Consider the following 12,046-nt stretch of genomic DNA (forward strand, 5'->3'; position numbering starts at 1 on the left):
ATTATTTAACTAGCTGACAGTCATGCATCCTTACCAAACGCGTGCAGACTGTGGCCGAGGGGTAATAAGATAATTAACAACTAGTTAACCCCTCGACCAGAGTATAAGAACCTGTAGCTGCCCGTGCTGCGGGGTGGAGTGTACAGAGGAGAGTACGGGGAGCAGAGAGAGCGAGGAAAAATATCAACATTTAAAAACGACTGCTAAACAGTCTTTGTTTATTCGTTTGGCCCTTGTGCCTTTTTGTTTTGTGTTTTGTTGTATTGTTTAAATCTTTTGTTTTGTTTATTTGATTTATTAAACACGCTGAGTGCTGTTGCATTCATCTTCACCCGCCCATCCATTGTTTGGTTTCTGTACTTCCTGGTCCATGACGTCATCACACACCACTGCGAGCCAGCCTGTCACACCATCCCAACCTTAAAATAACTCTCCTAACCCCTCCCCTCCCTCCCTCCACCACAACCTTAAAATAACTCTCCTAACCCCTCCCCTCCCTCCACCCCAACCTTAAAATAACTCTCCTAAACCCTCCCCTCCCTCCCTCCACCCCAACCTTAAAATAACTCTCCTAACCCCTCCCCTCCCTCCACCCTAACCTTAAAATAACTCTCCTAACCCCTCCCCTCCCTCCCTCCACCCCAACCTTAAAATAACTCTCCTAACCCCTCCCCTCCCTCAACCACAACCTTAAAATAACTCTCCTAACCCCTCCCCTCCCTCCACCCCAACCTTAAAATAACTCTCCTAACCCCTCCCCTCCCTCCACCCCAACCTTAAAATAACTCTCCTAACCCCTCCCCTCCCTCCACCCCAACCTTAAAATAACTCCCCTAACCCCCACTCCCTCCACCCCAACCTTAAAATAACTCCCCTAACCCCTCCCCTCCCTCCGTCCACCCCAACCTTAAAATAACTCTTCTCACCCCTCCCCTCCACCCCAACCTTAAAATAACTCCCCTAACCCCTCCCCTCCCTCCCTCCCTCCAATTTAGCAAAACCAACCAATTAATAAAAAAAAAAAACCCTTGAGTTTCCAGAATTAAAACAGTATCCAAAGTCAGTACTGAAAACTATAGCATATAGAGTAAGGCCCTAACAGCAATTAAAAAAAAAAAAAATACATCACAGTATCTAAAACTGTCTAATGATTAACTGTTACAATACCGTAGCTTGCTTCACTCACTTTGTTTTGGCTGCATTGTCATCGGGTGAAACTGGAGGAAGCGCTGTGTAACTGCACAATATAAGACACACTGATTTGGCAGTAGAGATTTTATAATTTTTTTTGACTATGTATGTGGGATATGTATTCCCATCAAGGATAGGGCAGCAGTGTGGAGTAGTGGTTAGGGCTCTGGACTCTTGACCGGAGGGTTGTGGGTTCAATCCCCAGTGCTGCTGTACCCTTGAGCAAGGTACTTTACCTAGATTGTTCCAGTAAAAACCCAACTGTATAAATGTGTAATTGTATGTAAAAATAATGTGATATCTTGTAAGTCGCCCTGGATAAGGGCGTCTGCTAAGAAATAAATAATAATAATAATAAGGATCACAGAAGAGAGGGAGAGGAAAGAGATGAAGGGAAGGATGGGGGAGAGGAGGAGAGCAGTAGAAAGGGAGTCTGCCGTCCAGATGCTTTTAGTGAAATTCATTTGAACCTTTAGGAGATTAACACAGAGGTGATCATGGACACAGGTGAGGAGCCCTGACATTCCACACACTCTAGAGAAAAAAATACTCTACAGTATTTCATTTAAAAATTGGACAAAACGTATTTCATTGTTTACAGTCCAGGTCACGGATGTACCAGCTAAATCTATAGAACACCCCAGCCCCACATTTATTTCCATTGCCACACTGTATTGTAGATTATTTTGTGCTCTGTAATGAAAGCTTCATCCATTAATCCGGGTTCATACACTTTTTCAAACATCAAAATTCCATACTTTTTTCTAGACTTCCATTTGTTTTTCCCAGACTTGTGTTTTAGTTAGTTTCTACTAGTTTTTCAATAGTTATCCACATAGGCGGGCAGCCGCAGAGCATTATAGCTTTTTGATTCAGAGCAGAAGTTGCTCCTGGTTTTCTAAAAGTATTTGTCAGAATCTGGAGGTGCATATCTAGCAAGAGACAATGCAGGTATGCAAGAAGTAAGATACAATCTAAGAAATGCCCAATATTTGAGAACTACGTTGCATTATTTACAAAAATAATACAAAAAGTTGTATACTGCAAGTATACTTATGTCAAAATAGGATAGTATTATGTGACCAATAGGATACTAAAACCAGACAATTTTGGCACAAGTATACATGCAGTATATTACTTTTTTGTAAGGGATGAGATTGGATTCTGAGCCAAACTTCTTTACACCCTCTGTTAAATGTTGAACACTCTGGGAGGTGAAAAATAACAAAAATGAAATAACAAATGTGCAAGTGTGGTACATACAAGTCAAACACTGAATACAGCACACCCTCGCTAGAACAACCCTGTTTGGGTCCAAAGCCTTTTGTTCGCTATAGTAAAAGGACAACCCAAAACAAACAATATAAACTGTTTTGTTTCAATTGCAAAAGTTAATTTTAAATCTTGGTTCATTATTTAAAGAAAGAAAAAAAAAAAAAATCAATGTTGCTTTGCCGTGCCGGTTGCATAGAGCTGTACGAGCCAACATCAGCAGCAGTTTGATTTTAAAATCAGTATTTAATCGTATAATGAAGGCCATATAGCGAGGATGTAAATAGTACACTCAGCTGACAGTTTGGACCCGAGACAGTTGCTGCACTTGGTACTGTAAGTTACAAGCAAGCACCATACATTTAAAATAAAATTACCGGTATGTTTTATTAATCACATTAAAGCAATGAAAAAAGCGATGTTAACATGCTACGTTTGTACAAACCAAGGGGCTGCAGAAAGAGTTTATTTTTTTTTTTAGATCAGAGTCGGTGATAATAAGGGCCTGTTCACACTGGAGCTTTTTTTCGTACTCAGTACAGTTCGGTTCGTTTGGAGAGCAGTGTGAATATCAAAGTTCGATTGGCAAACGAACCAAACCGAACTGAACTGAACTGAGACCACTAGAAGAGATCGTCTCAGACCGTTTGGCAAAAGAACTGAGTTTGGTTCGCTTAAAAACCGTGAATGTGAACACTGGACGGTCTCGGTTCTTTTGCAAACAGGAAACAAACCCGGTAGATTTGGCTGTACAGTAGCGTAGTTACTGCATACACAAACAGGTGGTAAAAATGTCCAGATGAGTGATATGGACAACGGGGGAAACAACGGCATTGTTAGAAATTTGATCAGAAAAAAATTTAAAAATCAGACTGACAAAACCCAATGTATTTGCTGTAATCAACATACCTGGGAATTTATTAAAATTACCATGGCTCCGGTTGGCTGGTGCGATTGCTATAACCTCTTTTAAAAAAGAAAATCTGTTTTCTTTATTTTTGTAGAATTGTTCAAGTTCATGTTGAATGATGTCAACTGCCTCCAATCGCTTTCATGATTCATCACTGACATTGGAAAAAAAAAATCACATTTGCAGAAAATACAGCTGCATGTGGATTACTGTATACGATGTTGTGCGAGGGAGTGTGCAAGCACCAACTTTATTATACAATATAGCACAGTATGCAATTTAAACATTCCGTTTTTGGCTCGTTGTCCAGTTTTTAACAAACGTCTGTTTGGATAAAGTTATGCTTGGTGTGTACGTAAATATGTTTACCAGTGCTGCAAAAAAAATAAAAAAATAAAATAAAATACAAAGTATTATATTAAAAAAAGGACCAGATTTTTTTTCTAAATTATTATCTGTTCCTGATTTTGGTTTAGTAAACTTAAAGAAAGAAAACAATGCTATACAGTAGGATGTCAGTCTCAGTGTTTGCCAGATAGTTCCCAGGTATGAATTACGTGTTCGCTGTTGTTTTGCATAAATGAAATAAAACACAATTTATTTATTCATCGCTGTACACACTCTATGCTAATGTTTTACACGAGGAGCTATATCCCTAAACAATATCTGTTGTCATTATTACAATACCGTAGTTCTTTTTTTTAATATACAAGGATTTTATATAAATGAAAAAAAAACAAAACATTAAACAATATATACAGTAGGCTACTGTACTACTATTGTATTTGAATATTTACATAGTGTGAAGAAGCAATGCCAGAAAATGGAAACATCCGATGGTCTTTTATTAATAAAAAATGAGCTCACTTGATGATTATTATTATTATTATTTATTTCTTAGCAGACACTCTTATCCAGGACGACTTACAATTGTTACAAGATATCACATTATTTTCACATACAATTATTATTTTTTTTTTTTTTTTTACACATTATATTATATTATTTTTTTACACATTATACGAACTCAGTACGTTTGTATACAAGGCAAGTGTGAACAGCTAGCACATTGATACATTGCTTCAAAGCAAACGAACCGAACTGAGGACGTTTGAAATGAACCCAGTTTGAATACACCCTAACTATCGTATTACATTTTTTTTTCCTGGGTTTGAAATAACATTAATGATTTAATAAAGGTAACAACAAGATAACACAATGTGAGTCTCGGTGAGCAGAGTACAGTAGCTTGTAATTCCAGTCTGTAACTTTGTTTAAAAAATCATAGCCTTGGCTGTCGTAGAGTCCATTTTACCCTTCGTTTCACTGGAGCAGACAGTCATGTGACATATACCAGTGCGCTGACTGGATAGGATTGCTTTTGAGTTGTGAGGACGTTGTCAGGGGTGTTACACGGGGCAATCCTCGCGGGATTTGGTCACAAGCAACATAGCTGCTACTAGTAAACTGTCTAGACAGTTACTGCTAGAGCTGCTGACCTGCTTTAGAGATCAATTATTATTAATAATAAAAGTAATCGCGGAATCATTTTCATTCTCCCGTGTTGCTAGTAAAATTCCAGACTTTTTCAAGACTTTCATAATGGAGACGTGGTTTTTCAAGCATTTTCAAGCCCTGGAAATCAGTTTTGCATTTTTCCATACTTTTTCCAGACTCCAGACTAGCGTACGAACCCTGATTAATAGTCATAGCTCAGCTACATTTTCATTGGGAATTTCGTCACCGAGTGCAAGATATTGCAAAAGAGCAAGAAAGAGCCAGGGATGAAACCGCTATGACTTTCTGTACCCAAGATCCGTACACATGCCTGCTGCGCTGCTATTACTCGGGGCACTTTACAAAAGCAACACAAACACAAGCATGGACAATGCACACTGCAAAGCGACACGTCACGCAATATTCACTCATTCATGTCATAATACAGTCATGCAACACTATCAGTTTTCATTCGTTTTTGAATAGTGATGAATTTCCAAGACCCATCCTCCAGGCGGTTGCCCAGTAAGGACGCTGCAGTCTCGTCTCTGGGATGCTACATCAGGGGTCTGGATACTCATTCCCATCAATTTATTTATTTTCAAGTTAATGAAGTTCAAATGTTAAACTCTGAAACTCATTTCCACACCGAGTTATTGATTTCTCCTGACTCGTCCATCAGATGAGGTGTGGAATAGTTTCCTTTCTGCATATTCCCACTCCCAGGCACTGACTGCATTGGCAGCCTGAGTTAAACTGACAGCAGAGAAGCCTCTTGTGACGTGTTAGCGTCACCGCCCACTTTGACAGAGAGCAAGAGAGTTGATTTGCATTTTTACATTTTCAAATGCATGCTCTTAAGAGTGATACACAAAACATACATGCTGAATAAATGGACCAGAAAGAGTTAAGAGTGATACACAAATCAGTATTTAAGGTTTCTCTCCTCTGTGAATTCACTGGTGTTTTGGAAGGGCTTGTTTAAGAGACACAGTTTCTCTCCTGTGTGAGTTCGCTGGTGTGAAACAAGGCTGTCTGACCAACTGAAACTCTTCCCACAGTCAGAGCAGTGATACGGTTTCTCTCCTGTGTGAGTTTGCTGGTGTCCTTTTAGGCTTCCTAACTGACTGTAACTCTTCCCACAGTCAGAGCAGTGATATGGTTTCTCTCCTGTGTGAGTTCGCTGGTGTGAAACAAGGCTGCCTAACTGTCTGAAACTCTTCCCACAGTCAGAGCAGTGATACGGTTTCTCTCCTGTGTGAGTTCGTTCATGTAAGACAAGGCTGTTTGACCGACTGAAACTCTTCCCACAGTCAGAGCAGTGATACGGTTTCTCTCCTGTGTGAGTTCGCTGGTGTGAAACAAGGCTGTCTGACCAACTGAAACTCTTCCCACAGTCAGAGCAGTGATACGGTTTCTCTCCTGTGTGAGTTCGCTGGTGTCCTTTTAGGCTTCCTAACTGACTGTAACTCTTCCCACAGTCAGAGCAGTGATACGGTTTCTCTCCTGTGTGAGTTCGCTGGTGAAAAACAAGGCTGCTTGACTGACTGAAACTCTTCCCACAGTCACAGCAGTGATACGGTTTCTCTCCTGTGTGAATGCGCTGGTGTAAAACAAGGCTGTTTGAATGACTGAAACTCTTCCCACAGTCAGTGCAGCAATACGGTTTCTCGCCTGTGTGAGTTCGCTGGGTTTTGTTTAAATGCCCTAACTGCGTTAAACCTTTTCCACAGTCAGGATATTCTCCACCGCCTGCCCTCGCTTTAGCTGCTGGACTGGAACCTGGAAAACATGAACAGGAAAGAAAGTAAGAGGGACTGCTTGTAGGCTTAAGGTTGGTTCATAATTCAGACTCCGACATAATTTGTGGTTGGAGTCGAGGGTCTCTGACCCTATGTGACAGGTCACACACACTCTTGCGACATGCGTCTTTTTTGGAAAGTCGTACAGCCTTTTCTCATGCGTCTGTAACCTGAAATCGCTTGTGGTCTGCGCTGGATGTATTGCATTCATCTGCAGTGATGTATGAACCAACTCTCAGGGCATGTGCAGGGCCAGATTAACACATAGGCAAACTAGATATACAGATAAAACTTGACTTCACTGACATTCAAACCGAGGCATGCATCTCAAAATCAAATTGTCCTGACGGGTGTTATGCAGATTTCTGTAACCCATAGAATTGTGTATCCCCTGTGCAGAGGCAGTTTCTCAAAGATCGCTGGACGTGCACGCGTGATATTTCTGTGCCCGAGCCCCACTGTGTTGTCAAGCACTGCCATGGAGTTCAACAACAGTGGAGGAGTGGATTAAAGCATATGAATTTCAGCTGTGGGGGCTTGCACTGGGTTACACCAGCTTAAAGTTAAAAACTTAGAGTAAGTAGCGGGGTTCCAAAAAATATAGCGTTCCACATCCCCATGTGTTGCTACAACTGTTTAAATAACGTACCAGTCATTTATTTTCAATGCTAACATCATGACAACTTTTTACACATAACTTTAAAGCATGTTTCAAAGGTCTTTTCAAAATGCCCACCCTAGTGCACTGATAGCGTCAGGATTATTGCCAACATTGTCAGGTAACACAGCAATAGTGATCCATGGTGTGGTATGGAACAGAAAAAACAGAGCACTTAAGGTTTTTTGTTAGGGGTGGGAATTTCGAATAATAAGATATTCGAATATACCAAGAATAAAAGTTTCGACTCCTCAACCTCTAATTACTCATAACAGTGACAGGTCCTTAGAAAGTATTAGCAGCAACCACACATAGGGACGCTGTGGCAAAGTGGGTAAGTGAGTGCAGGTGAAGGCAATGCAGCAGTGCAGAAGAAAACAGACAGACAATTATATCCAAGTGCAAGGGTGTGTATTGGTTTCACAATGTCCAGAGGCTGACGGCAAACAGCTGTAAATAATACTGTTGTAAAGAGATACAGTGGTGTGTATCACTTCAATTAGAATCCCCAGGTTTGACCTGTAACAAAAAGTCCCGTTCTTTTAACACCCACACGTAACACAAAACACAGACACAGTTCTTTAGTGAGTGATTTTAGTGCTCGTGGTGTGTTATACAATTTGTTGTGGTGAGGGAAGTGCTGGTGTCCGGGTTTGATGCTGGCCTGCGGCTACAGCTCCGGATCGTGTTAGTAGTCTTAGAAACAAACAAACAAACATACAAACAGTTTACTAGACAAACGAACAAACACAACACTCACATTTTTTGTTAGGGGTGGGAATTTCGAATAATAAGATATTTGCAGGCGATTTGATTCAAACATTCAAAATCCTAAAAGGTATAGACAATGTCAACCCAGGGGACTTTTTTGACCTGAAAAAAGAAACAAGGACTAGGGGTCACAAATGGAGATTAGATAAAGGGACATTCAGAACAGAAAATAGCAGGCACTTTTTTACACAGAGAATTGTGAGGGTCTGGAACCAACTCCCAAGTAATGTTGTTGAAGCTGACAACCTGGGATCCTTCAAGAAGCTGCTTGATGAGATTCAGGGATCAATAAGCTACTAACAACCAAACAAGCAAGATGGGCTGAATGGCCTCCTCTCGTTTGTAAACTTTCTTATGTTCTTATGTTCTTATGCACAGGGCCTATGGAAAGTCTACACCCTCTTGAACTTTTTTCACATTTTGTTGTGTCAGTGCCTCAGAGTTTCATGCATTTAAATGAGGATTTTTTCCACTTATCTACACACCATACTCCACACTGTTAAGGGGAAAAAAAGTTTTTTTATTGAGAAAAAGATGATATATTACAAATACAAAACTGGAAGATCATAAATGGATAAGTCTCCAACCCCCTGAGTTAATACTTGGTGGAAGCACCTTTGGCAGCAATTACAGCTGTCAGTCTGTTGGGATAGGTCTCTACCAACTTTGCACACCTAGATTAGGCAATATTTGACCATTCTTCTTTACAAAACTGTTAAAGCTCTGTCAAGTTCCTTGGGGAGCGTTGATGGACAGCAATCTTCAAGTAATGCCACAAATTTTCGATTGGATTTAGGTAGGGGCTCTGACGGGGCCACGATGACATTTACCTTTTTGTTCCTTAGCCACTCCAGTGTCGATTTGGCTGTGTGCTTTGGGTTGTTGTCATGCTGAAAGGTGAACTTCCATACCAGTTTCAGGTTTCTTGCAGAGGGCAGCAGGTTTTCCTCAAGGACTTCACTGTACTTTGCTCCATTCATTTTCCCTTCTATCAGTGTGCAGTAGTGGTTAGGGCTCTGGACTCTTGACTGAAAGGTCGTGGGTTCAATCCCTGGTAGGGGACACTGCTGCTGTACCCTTGAGCAAGGTACTTTACCTAGATTGCTCCAATAAAAACCCAACTGTATAAATGGGTAATTGTATGTAAAAATAATGTGATATCTTGTAACAATTGTAATTCGCCCTGGATAAGGGCGTCTGCTAAGAAATAAATAATAATAATAATCCTGACAAGTGCCCCAGTCCCTGCCGATGAGAAACATCCCCATAACATGATGCTGCCACCACCATGCTTCACAGTAGGGATGGTGTTCTTTGGGTGATGCGCTGTGTTGGGTTTGTGCCAAACACAACGCTTTGAATTTAGGCCTAAAAGTTCAATTTTAGTTTTGTCAGACCACAAAAGTTTTTGCCACATGGCTACAGAATCTCCTGAGTATTTTTTTGTATACTTCAAACGGGATTCAAGGTGGGCTTTCTTGAGTAATGGCTTCCTTCTTGCCACCCTACCATACAGGCCAGATTTGTGGAGTGCTTGGGATGTTGTTGTCACATGCACACTTTGACCAGTCTTGGCCATAAAAGCCTGTAGCTCTTGCAAAGTTGTCATTGGCCTCTTGGTAGCCTCTCTGATCAGTCTCCTTGCTCAGTCATCCAGTTTGGAGGGACAGCCTGATCTAGGCAGGGTCTTGGTGGTGTCATACACCTTCCACTTCTTAATAATCGTCTTGACCGTGCTCCAAGGGATATTCAAGGCCTTTGATATTTTTTTTATACCCATCCCCTGATCTGTGCCTTTCAACAACTTTGTCCCGGAGTTCTTTTGAAAGCGCCTTGGTGCTCATGGTCTTTGCTTTGAAATGCACTACCCAGCAGAGGGAACCTACAGAAACTGCTTAATTTATCCTGAAATCACTACAATTTAACACAGGTGGAGGCCACTTAACTTGGTGTGTGATTTTGAAGACTATTGGTTACACCTGAGCTAATTTAAGATTGCTATTACAAGCGGGGTGGACACTTATCCAAACAAGCTATTTCAGTTTTTATTTTTAATTAATTTTCTACAAATTTCTAGAATATTTTTTTCACTTGGAAGTTGTGGGGTAGGACGGCACTGTATATATATATATATATATATATATATATATATATATATATATATATATATATATATATATATATATACACAGTACTGTGCAAAAGTTTTAGGCAGGTGTGAAAAAATGCTGTAAAGTAAGAATGCTTTTCAAAAATAGACATGTTAATAGTTTATATTTATCAATTAACAAAATGCAAAGTGAGTGAACAGAAGAAAAATCTACATCAAATCAATATTTGGTGTGACCACCCTTTGCCTTCAAAACAGCATCAATTCTTCTAGGTACACTTGCACAAAATCAGGGATTTTGTAGGCATATAGTCAGGTGTATGATTAAACAATTATATCAAACAGGTGCTAATGATCATCAATTCAATATGTAGGTTGAAACACAATCATTAACCGAAACAGAAACAGCTGTGTAGGAGGAATAAAACTAGGTGAGGAACAGCCAAACTCAGCTAACAAGGTGAGGTTGCTGAAGACAGTTTACTGTCAAAAGTCATACACCATGGCAAGACTGAGCACAGCAACAAGACACAAGGTAGGCTAGTTATACTGCATCAGCAAGGTGTCTCCCAGGCAGAAATTTCAAGGCAGACAGGGGTTTCCAGATGTGCTGTCCAAGCTCTTTTGAAGAAGCACAAAGAAACGGGCAACGTTGAGGACCGTAGACGCAGTGGTCGGCCAAGGAAACATACTGCAGCAGATGAAAGACACATCATGCTTACTTCCCTTCGCAATCGGAAGATGTCCAGCAAATCACTTGCTGCTGGTGTGGATACACCCATTTGACTGCAATGACTTCTAAATGATTTGCTTGTGTTGCTTGCGTCCGGTGTGGATACAGCTTAACAAACAAAAAGCCTTTTTTCAGTCGAGACGCCTCACACCCCCACTGCACACAGTAAAAGATGCACTGCTTGCTTGTTTCAGTCGAGACGCCTCACATCCCCACTGCGCACAGTAAAAGATGCACTGCTTGCTTGTTTCAGTCGAGACGCCTCACATCCCCACTGCACACAGTAAAAGATGCACTGCTTGCTTGTTTCAGTCGAGACGCCTCACATCCCCACTGCACACAGTAAAAGATGCACTGCTTGCTTGTTTTTTGCCACATTCTGTGTTTTCTTCCAAAGTAGCAGATGGGTGCTGGCATTTTAGATGATTGAGAATGTACTTGTTGATTTACAATATGAAATGCTTGTGCTGCAGAGATTACATTGCACAGTGATCTCGTTTAACTTTTTTCAAAATACTTCCAAGCACTGCATTTTTTTTTTTAAAGATGCTATTTTCAAGGCTCATGCACTCCCTTAGCCAATAGCAGAGCTAGGTAAGGAAGAGCCCCGCCTCCTGTCAGTTATCAGTGAGGTGACAATTGTAGTGGCTGATCACTTTTAACTTGCTCCTCTGTCAAAATACCATGCCAAGCTTTTTCGGGTGTAGTTAGCTAATTTTTCCATTTGTTTTAGAAATTAACGAGTACTCGAAACTTGATCACACTGTTTCGAGTAGTAATTTCATTTTGAATACTCGATTATTCAGACTCACCCCTGTTTTATGGATCTCTCTTCCTGCAGTGAGTTAGAGTACAGATCTCAAACCTCAGTGCACTAGAGCAGACATTTCTAAAAGAGCTTTGCAACAGACTAAAGTCATGTGTAAAATGTTGTCAGGAAGTGAAGAATGAAAAGAAATGACAAGTGCGTTATTTAAACAGTTGTAGCAACACGTGGGGACATGGAACGCTATATTTTTCAGAACCCCGATACATACTCTTTATAGCCTTTACTTTATGTGTAAAAGCAAAGTCAGTAAAGACTGACGCTGGTGAAACTGAG

General features: G+C 40.6%; 1 protein-coding gene across 1 annotated transcript in view; it reads right to left on the bottom strand.

Moving 5' to 3' along the window:
• Positions 1–3,931: 3,931 nt before the first annotated feature.
• The window catches only part of LOC131721249 (zinc finger protein 271-like), a 28,183-nt gene continuing 20,068 nt past the window's right edge, over positions 3,932–12,046 (bottom strand). The window contains exons 6-7 of the mRNA XM_059014719.1: positions 6,819–6,835; positions 3,932–6,627 (exon numbers count right to left, since the gene is read on the bottom strand). Coding sequence (XP_058870702.1) covers positions 5,796–6,627; positions 6,819–6,835 — 849 coding nt within the window. The 3' untranslated portion in view covers positions 3,932–5,795. The remainder of the gene's footprint in view (positions 6,628–6,818; positions 6,836–12,046) is intronic.

The sequence above is a fragment of the Acipenser ruthenus genome, chromosome 48, assembly GCF_902713425.1.
Source record: "Acipenser ruthenus chromosome 48, fAciRut3.2 maternal haplotype, whole genome shotgun sequence".
Lineage (NCBI taxonomy): Eukaryota > Metazoa > Chordata > Actinopteri > Acipenseriformes > Acipenseridae > Acipenser > Acipenser ruthenus.